Source organism: Hemitrygon akajei, chromosome 22 (assembly GCF_048418815.1).
Source record: "Hemitrygon akajei chromosome 22, sHemAka1.3, whole genome shotgun sequence".
Lineage (NCBI taxonomy): Eukaryota > Metazoa > Chordata > Chondrichthyes > Myliobatiformes > Dasyatidae > Hemitrygon > Hemitrygon akajei.
The window spans coordinates 55,362,086-55,380,323 of record NC_133145.1 but is presented as its reverse complement, the minus strand read 5'-3'; the positions used below and the strand labels follow the sequence as shown (position 1 = coordinate 55,380,323).

The following is an 18,238-nucleotide window of genomic DNA, read 5'->3' as shown; positions in this document are numbered from 1 at the left end:
TATAAACCTTGCACTATATATAATTACATTTTAAAAACAGTTGTGTGAATGGGAAAAGTGGGATTTGGAGCTAGAGAGTTTCAGACTCACATTAATAGTTATTTTTCCTACATGATCTTCAAAAATAAATGTGTGTTTAATAGCTATAACTTTATTTCAGCTGTACGTTGAACCTATGAACACAATCTCATTATTACTCCTTTTCTCATTTTGCACTACTTATTTCAAAGGTTCAAAGATTCATTTTATTGTCGAAGTATGCATGTAGAATATCTCTGATATTTGTAGCCATTAAATGCAGGAAGACCATGTGTGTGTTGATGAAAGAAAAGACATCAGCTCGATCCCCCCACCCCACTGGCATGAAACAGAAAAGAAACAAAACTCGTAGACCCCAAAATGACCCCACCCCCGCAGCAAAAAACAGCCCAATAACTTTCACCATCATAACAATCTCTCACCCCCTCACTCGGAAAAAAGAACAGTGACAGCAGCACCAAACCCCCAACCTTCCCCCTTACACACAAAAATTAACAGATCCCCCCCCAACTGTCCACAAGAAAAAAAACACCAAAAAACTGAAGGAAACCAACAGTACAGTCCAATAATCATATAAATCTCAGAAATGGGAAACATCTTTTTGTCTGCATACAAAGAGAGCAGCTGCACAAACTCAGTCCTCCATAGCGAGCGACTGCCAACCCGGGTCCTATTGCTGCTGACCCGGGGACGGATGCACCCATCCAGCTGATAACCGTCTCTGTTGAGAGCCATCGCTGACCCCTTTCGCATTCACCTCAATGCTTCAATCTTCCTCACCACTTCAAGATGGAGTTGCGCCTCACCTCTGGACCTTTCCATGAGTCAGCCTGTGTTCTCAGACATTCTCGGCCCCACCCATCTCTGATTTCCATGAGGAAGCTCTCTGGACACAGCATAGTGCTGCATCCTTCAGTCGAGTTACAAACTGTACGCCACTGACTCCAACAGCTTCCATAACACAAACAAGACCAAAAAAAAGCAGAAGGTGTAGAACAAGTGAAATAATTGGATAGATTTGCTACCTGGAAGATGTTGCCCAAGGAATTGTTTGTTGGCGCCATCTTGACCGGAAGTTATTATTAAATTAAACACCTAATTAATTTAACTGTTTAAATATATGCATACTTATTACTATAATTTTCAATTTTATTATGATGTATTGCAAGGCACTGTTGCCACATAACAACAAAATTCATGACACATGCCAGTGATAGCAAACCTGATTGTGATTCTAAATAATACTCTATGCTGTATGTAACATTTTATGTTCAAATAACCTTGCATAAGAGTCAATAGAAGCGATTGCTTGTCAACTTCCAATGGCCTCTAATAGTGAAACTGACAATCTGTGTTCTATAGAGACAATGGTATCTGATTACTCCCTGTGTTCTATAGACAATGGTATCTGATTACTCCCTGTGTTCTATAGACAATGGTATCTGATTACTCCCTGTGTTCTACAGACAATGGTATCTGATTACTCCTTGTGTTCTATAGAGACAATGGTATGTGATTACTCCCTGTGTTCTACAGACAATGGTATCTGATTACTCCCTGTGTTCTATAGAGACAATGGTATCTGATTACTCCCTGTGTTCTATAGAGACAATGGTATCTGATTACTCCCTGTGTTCTATAGAGACAATGGTATCTGATTACTCCCTGTGTTCTATAGAGACAACGGTATCTGATTACTCCCTGTGTTCTAAAGACAATGGTATCTGAATACTCCCTGTGTTCTATAGACAATGGTATCTGATTACTCCCTGTGTTCTATAGAGACAATGGTATCTGATTACTCCCTGTGTTCTATAGAGACAATGGTATCTGATTACTCCCTGTGTTCTATAGACAATGGTATCTGATTGCTCCCTGTGTTCTATAGACAATGGTATCTGATTACTCCCTGCGTTCTATAGACAATGGTATCTGATTACTTCCTGTGTTCTAAAGACAATGGTATCTGATTACTCCCTGTGTTCTATAGACAATGGTATCTGATTACTCCCTGTGTTCTATAGACAATGGTATCTGATTACTTCCTGTGTTCTATAGACAATGGTATCTGATTACTCCCTGTGTTCTATAGAGACAATGGTATCTGATTACTCCCTGTGTTCTATAGAGACAATGGTATCTGATTACTCCCTGTGTTCTATAGACAATGGTATCTGATTACTCCCTGTGTTCTATAGACAATGGTATCTGATTACTTCCTGTGTTCTATAGACAATGGTATCTGATTACTCCCTGTGTTCTAAAGACAATGGTATCTGATTACTCCCTGTGTTCTATAGACAATAGTATCTGATTACTCCCTGTGTTCTATAGACAATGGTATCTGATTACTTCCTGTGTTCTATAGACAATGGTATCTGATTGCTCCCTGTGTTCTATAGACAATGGTATCTGATTACTCCCTGTGTTCTATAGACAATGGTATCTGATTACTTCCTGTGTTCTAAAGACAATGGTATCTGATTACTCCCTGTGTTCTATAGACAATGGTATCTGATTACTCCCTGTGTTCTATAGACAATGGTATCTGATTACTTCCTGTGTTCTATAGACAATGGTATCTGATTACTCCCTGTGTTCTATAGAGACAATGGTATCTGATTACTCCCTGTGTTCTATAGAGACAATGGTATCTGATTACTCCCTGTGTTCTATAGACAATGGTATCTGATTACTCCCTGTGTTCTATAGACAATGGTATCTGATTACTCCCTGTGTTCTATAGACAATGGTATCTGATTACTTCCTGTGTTCTATAGACAATGGTATCTGATTACTCCCTGTGTTCTATAGACAATGGTATCTGATTGCTCCCTGTGTTCTATAGACAATGGTATCTGATTGCTCCCTGTGTTCTATAGACAATGGTATCTGATTACTTCATGTGTTCTAAAGACAATGGTATCTGATTACTCCCTGTGTTCTATAGACAATGGTATCTGATTACTCCCTGTGTTCTATAGACAATGGTATCTGATTACTTCCTGTGTTCTATAGACAATGGTATCTGATTACTTCCTGTGTTCTATAGACAATGGTATCTGATTACTCCCTGTGTTCTATAGAGACAATGGTATCTGATTACTCCCTGTGTTCTATAGAGACAATGGTATCTGATTACTCCCTGTGTTCTATAGACAATGGTATCTGATTACTCCCTGTGTTCTATAGACAATGGTATCTGATTACTCCCTGTGTTCTATAGACAATGGTATCTGATTACTCCCTGTGTTCTATAGACAATGGTATCTGATTACTTCCTGTGTTCTATAGACAATGGTATCTGATTACTCCCTGTGTTCTAAAGACAATGGTATCTGATTACTCCCTGTGTTCTATAGACAATGGTATCTGATTACTCCCTGTGTTCTATAGACAATGGTATCTGATTACTCCCTGTGTTCTATAGAGACAATGGTATCTGATTACTCCCTGTGTTCTATAGACAATAGTATCTGATTACTCCCTGTGTTCTATAGACAATGGTATCTGATTACTTCCTGTGTTCTTTAGACAATGGTATCTGATTACTCCCTGTGTTCTATAGAGACAACAGTATCTGATTACTCCCTGTGTTCTATAGAGACAATGGTATCTGATTACTCCCTGTGTTCTATAGACAATGGTATCTGATTACTCCTTGTGTTCTATAGACAAAGGTATCTGATTACTCCCTGTGTTCTATAGAGACAATGGTATCTGATTACTCCGTGTTCTATAGAGACAATGGTATCTGATTACTCCCTGTGTTCTATAGAGACAATGGTATCTGATTACTCCCTGTGTTCTATAGAGACAATGGTATCTGTTTACTCCCTGTGTTCTATAGAGACAACAGTATCTGATTACTCCCTGTGTTCTATAGAGACAATGGTATCTGATTACTCCCTGTGTTCTATAGACAATGGTATCTGATTACTGTGGGAAGTTTCCTGTAATTAGTTTTATTACCAAAAGACGGCTTTTCTTCTGCTTGTCAATTTACAAAGTAACTCTTAAGTGGTCCTCTAGTTCCTGATGGAAATGACATTATAACTAATTCTGCCTATGCAGTACAGATAACATTCCCTAATTCATCTATCGTGCTCTATCCACTTCTTATTTTGAGAGGAGCTAGAAAAGATGGTGTCCACTGATTTTATAGATCTAGGCGACTTCTTCCAGTTCTCTGTGAAACAGAATTTTTTTTTTGTATCTTTCTTTTCTTTTCAAGGCGGCAGGGGTCCTGTCAGAGTCCATGATCTACAGCTGTAGTTCATACTACGGTTCTCCACAAGTGGTGGGTTCTTGGACTTGCTGTACGGCCTGACATTTTGATATCTCCAGTTGCGGCCTGGAAGACGAGCACCTTGGAAGACCTGGTTCCTCGCCAATGTTGCCGACTGAAGCGTCACGGGGACTGAAACATCGAGACAGCAGGTAGTGTGTGCTGCTATCAGAAGAAGGCCCCTGCACTACAGCAATCACTTTCTCTGTCTCTCTCTTGTAGATGGTGAGCGAGACCCTGCCCACCCTTGAGTCGGGGGACTCCGAGAAGCAATGCGGCAAGCTGCTGATCTCCACTCTTGTTGTTTGCAGGAGATCTCTCTCTCTTGCTAATGAGAAAGAGTCTTTCTGAGGTATCAACATGTTGGGATGGACTGTAGTTTTTGATTGACTCCAGATCATGGTCTTTTTGGCAGCTTTGCTATTGTTTGCATGGTGGGGACGGGGGGAGGCAGGTGCTTGTGCTGGTGCGAGTGAAGGGAGGGTCAATGCTTTGGCTGCTGCTTGTGCGTGGGATAGCTTTGGGGTTCTGACGTTTCTGTCATTCATTCTTTGGGGGTTTTTTTCTGTTTCGTGGATGTCTGTGAAGAGTAAGAATTTCAGGTTGAAAACTGAATACATTCTCTGATATTAAATTGAACTATTGAAAGCATGCATTGGAATAGAGCTACCTGTATTCCCTACAACCTGGGTGAAATCTGGAACTAAATATTGAATTGACAGCCCTGAATCATACCCAATCCAATCACTAAATCTAAATGTTATTTCAGTGGAAACAATTCTATTATGGCTTGGAGAAATATCTGTGGAGTAAAATCCCAGAGATATTTAAAATGTAGTGTGTTTGAAATCCCTATAATAACCTGCCTCACAAATTATATCTGAGTAATAGATGTTTGGTTTTACAACAATGCTCAATTTAACTTTAAATCAAAACCATCATGATTTAGCCAAACTTTTTTCTGCCCTAAATTCAGATTTGACAAAGTTTTACTCTAATTATGATCCTGAAAGTTTGGTTGCCAGGGATATTTCACGATAGAAAAAAGCAGCAACTTAATTACCCTTGCACAATATTCTAAGCCACTGTTGAATCCAACAGCCTTAAATAGATCCACACTCTTCAACTCATGACAGTTGCAGAAACAAAGTTGTTTGGTCTGGTATTCCAAGAGAACCACTAATGAATCGCTCCACTTTCACTGCCTGCAGCTCTTGCTTTCTACCCAGTAACAAACAGCAAACAAAAGAAGCAGAATTAAACTCAGAAGCAAGAGTCCTCTATTGTTTGGATGTGTACAGCAGCTCGATGGAATCAATGCATCAGCTTCAGCCTCAAATTGGTTGCTGATTTCCCTACATTACTGTATACTACATAGTGGTCAGTTTATTACGCACCTCCTATACCAAATAAAGTGGCCACTGAATGTATGTTTGTGGTCTTCTGCTGCTGTAGCACATCCACTTCAAGGTTTGATGTGCTGTGCATTCAGAGATGCTCTTCTACACAGTGCTATATTACCCATGACTACTTGAGACAGCTGCCTTCCTGTCAGCTTGAACCAGTCTGGCCATTCTCCTCTGACCTCTCTCACTAACAGGTGTTTTCACCCACAGAATTGTCGCTCACTGGATTTTTTTTGTTTCTCGCACTATTCCCTGTAAACTCGAGAGACTGTTGTGGCATGAAAATCCCAGGAGATCAGCAGTTTCTGAGGAAATCAAACAGCCCTGTCTGGCACCAACAATCATTCCATGGTCAAAGTCACTTTAATCACATTTCTTCCCCATTCTGATGTTTGGTTTGAAGAACAACTGAACCGTCTGACCTTACCTGCATGTTTTTATGCACTGAGTTGCTGCCACATGATTGGATGATTGGATAATTTGCACTAATAAGAAGATAGGCAGGTGTACCTAATAAAGTAGCCACTGAGTATATATTACTGTAGTAGTTAAATTTAGAAATATCAACTAGGCAGACATCCTGAGAGCATGGGAGATAATACATAAATATGAGTCATAGTCATACACAGGCCATTTAGTCCCCAACTTTTCCATGTCAACCAAGACGCCTCCTGAGGAAGTAGAGGCAATGGTGAGCTTTCTTGACGGTGGTGTTTACATGGTTGAACCAGCATAGGCTACTGGCAATGTTCACTTCCAGGAACTTGAAGCTCTCCACCCTTTGTACTTCAACACTGCTGAGGTAGACAAGGACATGTGCACTGCCCCACTTCCTGAAGTCAATGACCAGCTCTTTTGGTTAGCTGACATTGTAGGAAAGGTTGTTTTCATGATAGAATCAGAATCAGGGTTATTATCATTGACACAAAGCATACTGTGAAACCTGTTGTTCTGTGACAGTAGTGTAGTGCAATATGTGAAATATAATAAGAAATATATTAAAAAAATAAACAGAAAACAGAAAGCAGAAAACTAACGAGGTAGTGTTCATGGGCTGGTTCATTGACTGTGCAGAAACCTGACAGTGGAGGGGAAGAAGCTGTTTTGAAAATGTTGAGTGTGTCTTCAGGCTCCTGTACCTCCTCTCTGATGGTAGTAATGAGAAGAGGGCATGTCCTGGGTAGTGGAGGTCTTTAATGATGGATGCTGCCTTTTTGAGGTCCTCGATGGTGGGGAGGCTAGTGTCCATGATGGAGCTGGCTGAGTTTACAACCCTCTGCAGCTTTTACCAATCCTGTGCAGTGGTCCCTTCATACCAGATAGCAATGCAACTAGTTAGAATGCTCTCCACAGTACATCTGTATATGTTACTAAGTTCCCTGTCTCCTTCCTGTACTCCGACTAATTATAACATCAATAAACACGCCTATTTTGAGTATCCTGATTTCACATAAATACATCTTTCCTCTCGATTTGACAATGTAGATCCAGCTAAAACCGGATTTTCCAGACGGCATCACAGAAGTTGGGTTGAACCCAAAAGTGCATACATCTTAAAGGACTGGTAATCATTTCTCTGAATAATATGGTTGCTTTTAAGGCCGTCAAATTCAACAGTGGTTTGGAATATACGGCACAGTCAGATTAAATTGCGGCATTATTATAGTTCTGTCAGAAAATGTAATATGTGCAATTTATAGCAAGAATGTTATAATCCCAGGTGTGATTAAGATACAAATGATATTATTATACATCAAAGAAAATGTAGTATGTTCATTACATTAATATTACATTTCAATGCAGTTGTTTTGCATTTAAATGCTACTCTGTATTATAACGAGAGTATGTAAAAGGAAAGCACAAATTACACAGGATATACAGTACAGTAACAGGCCACTTAGCCCAACCAGTCCACCCTAGGAATTAAACTGCACTCAAATTACTTCCCTTTTCTCCTTTACCAAATCTCTCTCTCTTTCTGATGGAGAGTGAGAGCTTGTCAGTCCTCGAGTCGAGGGGGTTTGGAGAAGCTACGTGGAAGATTGTAACATCGGAACAGCGAGTTGCTCTCGTTGTTGCAGGGGAGACCTCTCTCTCCCAAGATGGGGGGGCAGGGTGAGGGAGAGAGCCTGTCTGAGATATTGAAGTGCTGGGTTACGAACTGTAGTTTTGATAGACTCTAGATCAAGGTCTCTTTGGGGGGGGGGGGCTTTTGCTATTGCTTGCATGGTGGGGAGTGTGGGGGTCAGTGCTTCTGCTATTGCTTGTGGGCAGGAGGGGGAGGGGGACTTTAGGGTTTATCATTCATTCTACTGTATACATTCTCTGATATTAAATTAAACCACTTGAATTGAACCACTTAATCTGTTATTTCCTTCTTTCATACGGTTTTCCAGACTTCCCTTAAATGCACCTGTAATATTTCAAAGTTCAAAGTAAATTCATGACCAAAGTATGTATGTTACCACATGCTACCCTGAGATTCATTTTCTTGCATGCATTCACAGTAGAACAATGAAATACAATCGAATCGATGAAAAATACACACAAACAAACAACTGGTGCGGAAAAAGACAAACTGTGCATGCATGCATAAATAAATAAATGAATGAATGAATGAATGAATGAATGAATGAATGAATGAATGAATGAATGAATGAATAAATAAATAAATAAATAAATAAATGGATGAATGAATAAATAAATAAAAAACATGAGTTGTAGAGCCCCTAAAAGTGGTCCATAGGATGAATCAGTTCAATGTTGAGGTCAGTTAAGTTACCCACACCGGTTCAAGAGCCATTTGATTGAAGGGAAATAACTCTTCCTGAACCTGGTGGTGTGAGACCTAAGGCTCCAGTACCTCCTTCCCAATGGCAGCAGCGAGAAGAGAGCATGGCCTGGATGGTGGGGGTCCTGATGATGGAATCTGCGTTCTTGTATCTATCACTCCCTGTTCCACATTCTTCTAACCTCTTAATTAAATTACTTTGGTCACTGTCTTATATCATGATTTCCAGATATGTTTTTCCTGACAAGAAAAAAACATTCTTTTTGATGTACTCCATCAAGGTCTTTCATTATTTTGAAGAAGGTGACAATTTTTTGTAGGCAAAGCAGTTAACTAACCACAGAGAGTTGTGGACACAATTCAGCACATTACAGAAAGCGCCTCCCTCCATGGACTCTGTCTACTTCCTCGGAAAAGCAGTCAGCATACTCAAAGGCCCCACCCACCCCAGACATTCCCTTTTCTCCTTCTTCCCATCTGGCAGAAGATACAAAAGCCTGAAAGCACGTACCAACAGGCTCAAGGACAACTTCTATCTCACTGTTATCAGTCTCGAAAAGACCTCTTGTACGGTAAGATAAGACTCTTGATCTCATAATGGTCTTGCCTACCAGTGCTGCACTTAGACTGTAAATGTAATGTAGGGTAATGTGACAGATGACATATATTATTCATAACAGAAACCATTCTACATAATTCATTGAGTTCTTCTCTTTACTTTAAGAAACGGTGTCTGACGTAATGATGTCAGTGCAAGACAACTTTTTTTTGGTTTGTTCAGGATGGAAGGGCTGTGGATTTGTTCAACGCATAAGATGACTCACACATTTTATTCATAAAATCCACACTAACACATTATTCTGCATCCTGCGATTGTTTTCCCTTCCTCAATCCACAATTGCAATGAAATGATCTGTATGGACCGCATGCAAAACAAGTTTATCGTTATACTCGGTTCATTTGACAATAATAACCAAATTTATCAATTTACTTTCACAAGCGAAGAAGTTTGGACTAGATGGACCAAGGGGCCTATTTCTGTCCTGTAGTGTTCTATGACTCCATGTCTATAATATTGAAATTCATCTGTTTTCCATACAAATTCACATACTTTTGCTCAATTCCACATTGACAGCATTAGATCAGAAAATGTGTCATGCTCTTGAATCAGATGTATTTCAACATGATCTGAAAAGTGTTGCTTAGGTCTTAGGTGAGCAAAGACATTGCTGCTGGTAAATTCCAATTTAAATCCTTTCCAGGCAATATAAAGTCTCTGGGTTTTCTCTTCTCGAGCTACTGTGCAGCAGTGATGAGGCAATACTCTGCCTTTAATTTCATTTTGGCCTTCACTGTTCTTTGGCCCTCTGTATGCATGGGGGTTTGGTTCCGGCCCCCTCCCCCCCCACCGCCGCGGATACCAAATTCCACAGATGCTCAAGTCCCATGTATAAAATGGCGTAGTATTTGCATATAACCTATGCACATCCTCCCATATACTTTAAATCATCTCTAGATTACTTATAGTACCTAGTACAATGTAAATGCTATGTAAATAGTTGTTATACTGTATTGTTTAGGGAATAATGACAAGAAAAAAGTCTGTACATGTTCAGTACAGATGCAACTATCGTAGCTCTTCTGGGAACGCTGATGTCGCCTCGGCATCAGCCAATGCCGATTCTCCCGTGATCTTTAAGTTCTTGAGGCTATTGCACTTTACATAGCTAGCCAGCCATCCCTTACTAGCCTTAAACTCCTTCCCCTTGCTCACAACACAAGTAGCGAACAAACAAGACACGAGGCGAACAATGCTCAAACAACGAGTAATACTTTTAATTATCTCTAGATTACAGTACTTTACACTCCTTCTTAGCCTTTGAGGAATTGCTTTGACCAGTTCATTGCTTTTTAGGAGCCATTTTTTCACAGAAACAAAGGGTGCACACAATACAAGAGGCGACCGAACGAGACGCGAGGTGAACAATGCTCAAACGACGAGTGCTGGAGAGAGAACTTTCAGGGTTTTTCTCAATCCCGATCCGCTGTTGGTTGAATTTGCGGATACAGAGGCTGACTGTACTTTCAGAATTCACAGTAAGGGGCAAGACCAAAGCTCTCTCCATGAACATCAAACATCAACTCTCTAAGCATAAGCCTTTGTACTTTTTATTAGGGGTAGAGATGTATGGTGTTCCTTCCCTCCACTAACCTGCAGGTCACCCTTGGGTAAGATGTTGCACCTATTTACCCCCCTCCCCCCCCCCTCGATCAGGGTCACGTGAAGTCATGGGAGCAGGTGGTGAATGGTTGTATGAGCAGCTAGTTCATATCACAAGTCCTGGTTATGTGACCACTAATGCCAGGCAGACAACCACTGAAGAGTATTAATAATGGCTGGGGTCACCCGTCTTGTAAAGACACTGCCCAGAAGAAGGCAATGGCAAACCACTTCTGTAGAAAAATTTGCCTGGAACAATCATGGTCATAGACCATGGTTGCCCATGGCATATGACACAGTACATAATGATGATGATGAATAACTTAAAGAAGCCAACTTTAACTGTGAATATTACAAAGGAACTTAGCACCTTTGTGTTTTAAGTGATGTTTGTTTTCTCATTAGAGTGTAGGAGAGGAGTATTGACACACAGTAGTCATCAACTATTTCTGCTCAATTACAATTTCATTTCAGATTTAGATTCATTTATTTATCACGTGTACATTGAAAAAGACAATGAAAAGTGTCATTTGCATTAATAACCAACACAACCTAAGGATGTCACCACACATTCCAATCGCAATGATATATTTTATGAGTTACACCACATACATTGAGATTTATAACTTACAATGTCCAAAAACAGCCAAGATCCTGATATCATTACTACAGTGTGTATGAGTAGCTAAAGACCTTCATGAGTCCTGATGAAGGATCTTGGGCTGAAATATCAACTGTACTCTTTTCCACAGATGCTGTCTGGCCAACTGAGTTCCTCCAGCATTTTGTGTGTGTTGCAATGATGTTTGCAAGGTAGTTAATGATGGTAGCCAGAAACTGGAAAATATCCAATTTGAAAGACACACACAAAATCCTGGAGGACCTCAGCAGGTCAGGCAGCAGCTATGGAAAGGAATATTGAATCGACGTTTTGGATCAAGAGCCTTCATCAGGTTCTATTCCTCCCTAAAGAAGCCGCCTGCCCTGCTGAGTGCCTCCAGACTTTTGTGTGTGTTGCTCTAGATTTCCAGCATCTGCAGAATCTCTTGTGTTCAATTTGAAAATATATTCTCAATGAATCGACAAAAGAAAGGAAATTGATTTCAGATGGGAGTTGGTATGAAAGTGTTCAATACATTAATGGAAATTGTTTCAAGTTAGGACTAACATGTTGACAGAATATCAACACAGGTATTGGACTGAAACAGTCATCATGTTACTGCAGGGATAGTTTCCTGAATTAGCATGTCCTAATTCTACAGAACTGTAGGCGTTTTTACCAGTTCTTATATTTTCTTTGGAATATCCCTAAAGCAGCAGAAGTCCTAGAGATTCAGACTGGTTTTAACAAAGTAAAAATCTCTTTATGTAGTTATAGCTTATGCTGGGAACTCACTGTAATTATGCTGAAAATGTGTTGCTACACTGTGTGGACTCTGATCCCTAGTTCGGGAACTGCGCCCGGGTGTTGTTCTCCGCTGAGAATCCAGCATCCAACTGACTGAAGAGATGTAGTGTTCTGTCAATGATGCACACTGCTCTTGGACTGCTTTGATGGCTAGTGATTTTTTTTCCCTCCAGGGTTACTGGCTGTCAAACCGAATGCCTTTGACATTCACACACGTTCAAAAAGGGACTGGCACTATTAGTTTACGGTAGTGTAGGTGGGTAGCATGGTAGCATTGTTGGCATAGTAGTTAGCGCAATCATTTTACAGCGTCAGCGATCACCAGTCGGGGGTTCAATTCCCAATACTGTCTGTAAGGAATTTGTCCTTTCTTCCCATGACCGAGTGGGTTTCCTCTCACAGGGATAGTGAGCTGTGCCTGGCCGTCTTGGCACAGGAAGCATGAAAACACTTGTGGGCTGCACCCAGCATAACCTTCAGACTGTGTTGATCATTGATGCAAAACATTGTATGTTTCAATGCATGTGACAAGTAAAGTAGAATTGATACATATGCACCACAAGCCTTCTGCTCTTATTCGTTTTATACTTAAGACTGTGAGGCTAAACTCAACCTAAATGCTATATTTAACTTTGCTGATGACACCACTGTCATTGACCAAATCAAAGGTGGTTTGAGATGTCCTGGAACAGAAAGCCTCATCCTGGGAGCAGACGGCGGAGAGCATATAGGGGGGAGGTTGAAAAACTGGTGGACGGGTGCCACAACAACTACTCAAGTCAGCAAGACCAAGGAGCTGGTTGTTGACTTCACGAGGAAGAATCCACAGGTCCATGAGCCAGTCCTCTTCAAGGGATCAGAGGTGGAGAGGGACAGCAACTTCAAATTCCTCGGTGGTGTCATTTCAGAGGATGCTTTCTGGGTTTGGCACGTAAGTGCCATACAGAAAGCAGAGCAATGCCTTTACTTTCTTAGAAGTCTGAGAAGATTTGGCTTGCCATCTAAAACTTTGACAAACTTCTATAGGTGTGTGGTGGAGAGTATATTGACTGGTTGCATCACGGTCTGGTATGGAAACACCAATGTCCTTGTACTGAAAAGCCGACAAAAAGTTGTGGATACGGTCCAGTCCATCACAAGTAATGTCCTCACCACCAATGAGCACGTCTACATGGATTACTGTTGCGGAAAAGACGCACCCATCATCAAGGACCCCCAACATCTAGGCCATGCTTTCTTCTTGCTGCTACCATCAGGAAGGAGGTACAGGAACAGTTATTACCTCTCAATCAACTATCAAGCTCTTGAACCAGAGAGGATAACTTCACTCAACTTCACTTGCCCCATCATTGAAAGGTTCCCACAACCTATAGACTCACTTTCAATGACTCTTCGTCTCACGTTCTTGATATTTATTTATTTCTTATTTATTTATTCTCATTTTTTTTTCTGTTTTTGTATTTGCAGAGTCCGCTTTGTTTTTGCAAATTGGCCACTGTTGGGTGTGGTCTTTCATTGATTCTATTGCGTTTCTTGTATTTACTGTGTACTCCCATGAGGGCTAAAAATGGTGACATATATCTACTTAGATAATAAATTTACTTTGAACTTTAAACTTAATCTTTAATCTTTATTATTGCCATATCGAGAAATACAGTGATCTGTTTTGTCTGTGTGTCCTCTAGATAGATCATTATACATACATACACTCAGTGGCCACTTTATTAGATACCTCTTGTACCTATTAAAGTGTTTATTGAGTGCATGTTTGTCGCCTTTCAAAGCTTGAAATGCTGTGTGTTCAGAGACGCTCTTCTGCACACCATTGTTGTAAGCTATGGTCATTTGAGTTACTGTCGCCTTCCTGTCAACTTGAACCAGTCTGGCCTTTCTTCTCTGACATTGCTCATTAACAAGGCGTTTTCACCCACAGAACTACCAACAGTTTCTGAGATACAGTTCTCAAACCACCCCTTCTGGCACCAAAACCATCCCATGGTCAAAGTCACTTAGGTCACACCTCTGTCTCATTCTGATGTTTGGTATCAGCAACAACTGAAACTCTTGACCGTGTCTGCATGCTTTTATGAGTTGCTGCCACACGACTGGCTGATGGGATATTTGTATTAATGCGCAGGTATACATATGAACCTAATGACGGTAGCTGGAGAGTTTAACATCGGTAGCTGAGCGAAGGGCGCTGAGTAGGCTACGGTCAATTATGGAAAACTCTGAACATCCTCTACATAGCACCATCCAGAGACAGAGAAGCAGTTTCAGCGACAGGTTACTATCGATGCAATGCTCCTCAGACAGGATGAAGAGGTCAATACTCCCCAATGCCATTAGGCTTTACAATTCTACCGCCAGGACTTAAGAACTTTTTAAAAGCTATTATTAATGCTTTTTGAGATAGTGATTTAGATGCATATCATATTTTTTTACTGAGTTAAGTATTGTATGTAATTAGTTTTGCTACAACAAGTGTATGGGACATTGGAAAAAAGTTGAATTTCCCCATGGGGATGAATAAAGTATCTATCTATCTATCTATCTATCTATCTAGCCACTGAGTGTAAATACATCGAACTATGTAATTATATATTAAAGAAATCAAAATGCAGAATAGTGTTGTGTCTGCAGAGAAGGTGTAGTGCAGATAATCAAGTAAGTTATAATTAGTTATTTAAGAATGTTAAAAGCACTACAATGTAATTCAAATGAGTTTTTAAATCAAATAAAAAAGGCTTGTGGGCATGCAGGATTGGTGCCAGAATATGCAACGACACTAACAGGCTGTCCCGAGCACCCTAGTGTGTTTGTTGTTAACACAAACAATGCATTTCACTATATATTTCTATGGAAAAAAGTAAACAGTCGACATCTTGGCCAAAAACATCGATTGTTTACCCTTTTCCATTGATGCTACCTGACCCGCTGAGTTCCTCCAATATTTTGTGTGTGTGTGTTGCTTTGGATTTCCAGCACCTGCAGATTTTCTTGTGTTTGTCACTGTGTGTTTCGACATACACGTGATAAATAAAGTCGAGTTTTGAAATTTGAGGAATTAACTTGTGCTCCCCTTTCTCTCCAAAGCTCTTTCTTTCCATTGAAATCAATGGCCTGCTGGGCTTGAACAAGGTTAACGTGGTGCACAGCAATCGGGGGATCACACGCTGACCCATTGGCACAGCATAATTGACCCCGAGAGCAGTGTTTATGGCTGAGCAGAAGTCTGGGCTTTGGCCTGCACTTCAGAGAGCTTAACTATACAGTTTTGCAGATCCTAAAGGAGAATTCTGGCCATTTTAACCATAATTTGTGCTCACTCACAGGGGAGAGCCTGGCAATACTCCAGTACGATTATCTTCATACCAGCTCAGCATTTCCACTTAACTAGTTAAAGGTGCACAAAATGTTCTCCACGGGAAAAAAAATTGCCTACAGTGGCCAGTTTAATCAATCAAAATGTTATCCCTTCTGATTCATTGACTGCAATACAAACCTTTGACTTCTAGCATTTCACCCAAATGGCTGGCGGACACAACCACATTTTCTTGCTGCTCTTCATTTCATTCCGTATATTCCCTTGCCCCTTTACTGCCAGACATTTAAACACAGGGGGTTCCATATAAAATGCTGTAGGAACTCAGCAGGTCAGGTAATATCTATGGAAGTGAATAGACCGTCGATGTTTTGGGCCGAGACCCTTCACCAGGCTGTCGTTGCTTTGGCAACACCATTAGCTACCCAAAGTGCATGCTGGGCTTTGCTGCAGCAGCTTTAACCATAGTGTCAGAGTACACCAACGTTGACTGCTTTGTGTACCATGAAAAGCATTCTAACTGGCTGTATCACTGTCTGGAATGGAGATGATCATACCACTGCATAGGATCAGAAAAAGCTGCAGAGGGTTGTAAACTCAGCCATCATGGGCACTAGCCTCCCCTGAAATGACGACATCTTCAAAGGGTGATGCGTCAAAAAGGCAGCATCTGACATTAAGAACCCCAATCACCCAGAATATGCTCCCCTCTTATTACTACCATCAGAGAGGAGCTGCATGAGCCTCAAGACACACACACAATGTTTCTTACCCTCTGCCATTGGATTTCTGAACAGACAATGAACCAACCCATGAACACTACCTCACTATTTTTGCTTTCTATACACTTCTTGATTAATTTATTTATATATTATTATTTCTTATTGTAATTTATAGTTTTTTATGTATTGCACTGTACTGCTGCTGGAAAATAACAAACTTCACGACATACGTTAATGATAATAAACCTGATTCTGACTCCATTTAATCGTGGCAGATTTTTTATCCCAATTTTCTTACCCTGTACCCATAAACCTTAACGCCAAGATTCAAGAGCCGAATTTGCTTATCACATGTACTTCAAAAAGCACAGTGAAACCTGTCATTTGTGTTAATAATCAACACATCTGATGGCCTGCTGGAGGACAGCCCACAAGTGTGGGTAGACATTCTCTCTCTTCGGTTGTCCATCAAAATCCGATGACGACATTCCAGCGCTAACATAGCACATCCACAATGCTCGGGAACAACACAGAAAGCAACAAGCAGCAAAACAACAACAAAAGCAAAACAAGTTCCATTCCTTCCTCCCACCCACACACATACACAGTCCTTTCACCCCAGGACAGGCTGTCTTCCTCAGCCTCCAGCCTCTAGTGGACTCGGACTCAAGTCTCAGGCCAGTAAACATTGGGCTTCCACTTCCTCTGCATACTCGGACTCGGTCTCAGGCCTGCAGACATCGGGTTTCAAATTCTCCAACAGACTTGGACTCAGTCTCAGGCCTGCAGACATCGGGTTTCAAATTCTCCAACAGACTTGGACTCAGTCTTGGGCCTGCAGACATTGGGTTTCGATTTCCCCGGCAGTCTCATGGAGATTCACAGACTCAGACCTAGCCTACGCCCTTACCAATCGACCAACTATCAATTTCTGCCCCAGGTACAAGCAATGAGTTGGCAAGAAATTCCACAGATTCATCACCCTTTGGTTGAAGAAATTCCCTTCCATCACAGTATTAGGGGGATGTCCTTTCATTCTGAAGTTACGTCCTCAACTCTTGGACTCTCCTGCTAATGGAAACATCCTCTCTGCATCTACTCTATCCAGGCCTTTCAGTATCTGGTAGGTTTCAATACAAAATCACCCCCTCGTCCTTCTGAACCCTATTGAGTACAGGCCCAGACACATCAAACACTCCCCACATGTTAAGCCTCTTGTTTTTGGGATTATACTTGTGAAAGGGCTGGCACATATCTCTTTAGATATAGGCCCAAAATTGTTCACAGGCAAAAACCCTCCCCATCATTGAACACATTTACATGGAGTGCTGCCACAGAGAACCACATCCATCCTCAAGGGCCTCATCACCCAGGCAATGGTCGCTTCTTGCTACTACCATAGGGAAACAGGTACAGGAATCTTAGGTTCTACACCACCAGGTCCAAGAACAGTTGTTATCCTTCAACCATCAGGCTACCGAATGATCGTGGGTAACTCCACTAATCTCAAAGCTCAGCTGACTCCACAACCTATAGACTCACTTACAAGATCCCTACAACTCAGTATTATTCATTTACTTTTTTGTTATTTGTATATAGCGCATTGGCTGTTTCTCAGTCTTTGTTATTTATAGTTTTCATAAAGTCTATTGTACAGTGGATTCTGGTTAACTGGGTCATCAGTTAGTTGGGGTAGCCGCGTATTTTGGAATTTCTTAAAGAAACAAAAACTGATCGAGAAAATAGCCGGGATTCCTTTTGTTTATTTGGGACACTATAACCGCTTAATTGGGACAGGCGGTTGCTGCTGAAGAGTTTCTAACTAGCATCAGTTGTGTGCACTTGCATGGCTGGTAGACACTACACTGTGATTAGAGTGAGCAGTTTTTAAATAGTGTTCAAAAACAATGATTTTTGTCAATGATATTTGATGAGAAACGAGCAGAAAGATAATTCAGAACTGTTTTGTTCACTGCTGTTTCAAGCATTGAGGTTTGGAGATGCCAGAAACGACCAGGAGTGAAAATGAAATGATTTC

General features: G+C 40.9%; 1 protein-coding gene across 5 annotated transcripts in view; it reads right to left on the bottom strand.

The window, feature by feature from the left end:
* Positions 1-18,238, bottom strand: part of LOC140714750 (endonuclease V-like) — a 268,236-nt gene that overhangs the window by 195,928 nt on the left and 54,070 nt on the right. The window contains exon 8 of one of the 5 annotated variants that reach the window (XM_073026284.1): positions 3,931-4,907. The exons of 3 other annotated variants lie outside the window; for them this stretch is intronic. In XM_073026284.1, the coding sequence (XP_072882385.1) occupies positions 4,872-4,907 (36 nt within the window). In that variant the 3' untranslated portion in view covers positions 3,931-4,871. Of the gene's footprint in view, positions 1-3,930; positions 4,908-17,077; positions 17,269-18,238 lie in introns of those variants that run through there. One more of the 5 variants, XM_073026285.1, reaches the window with a different exon arrangement.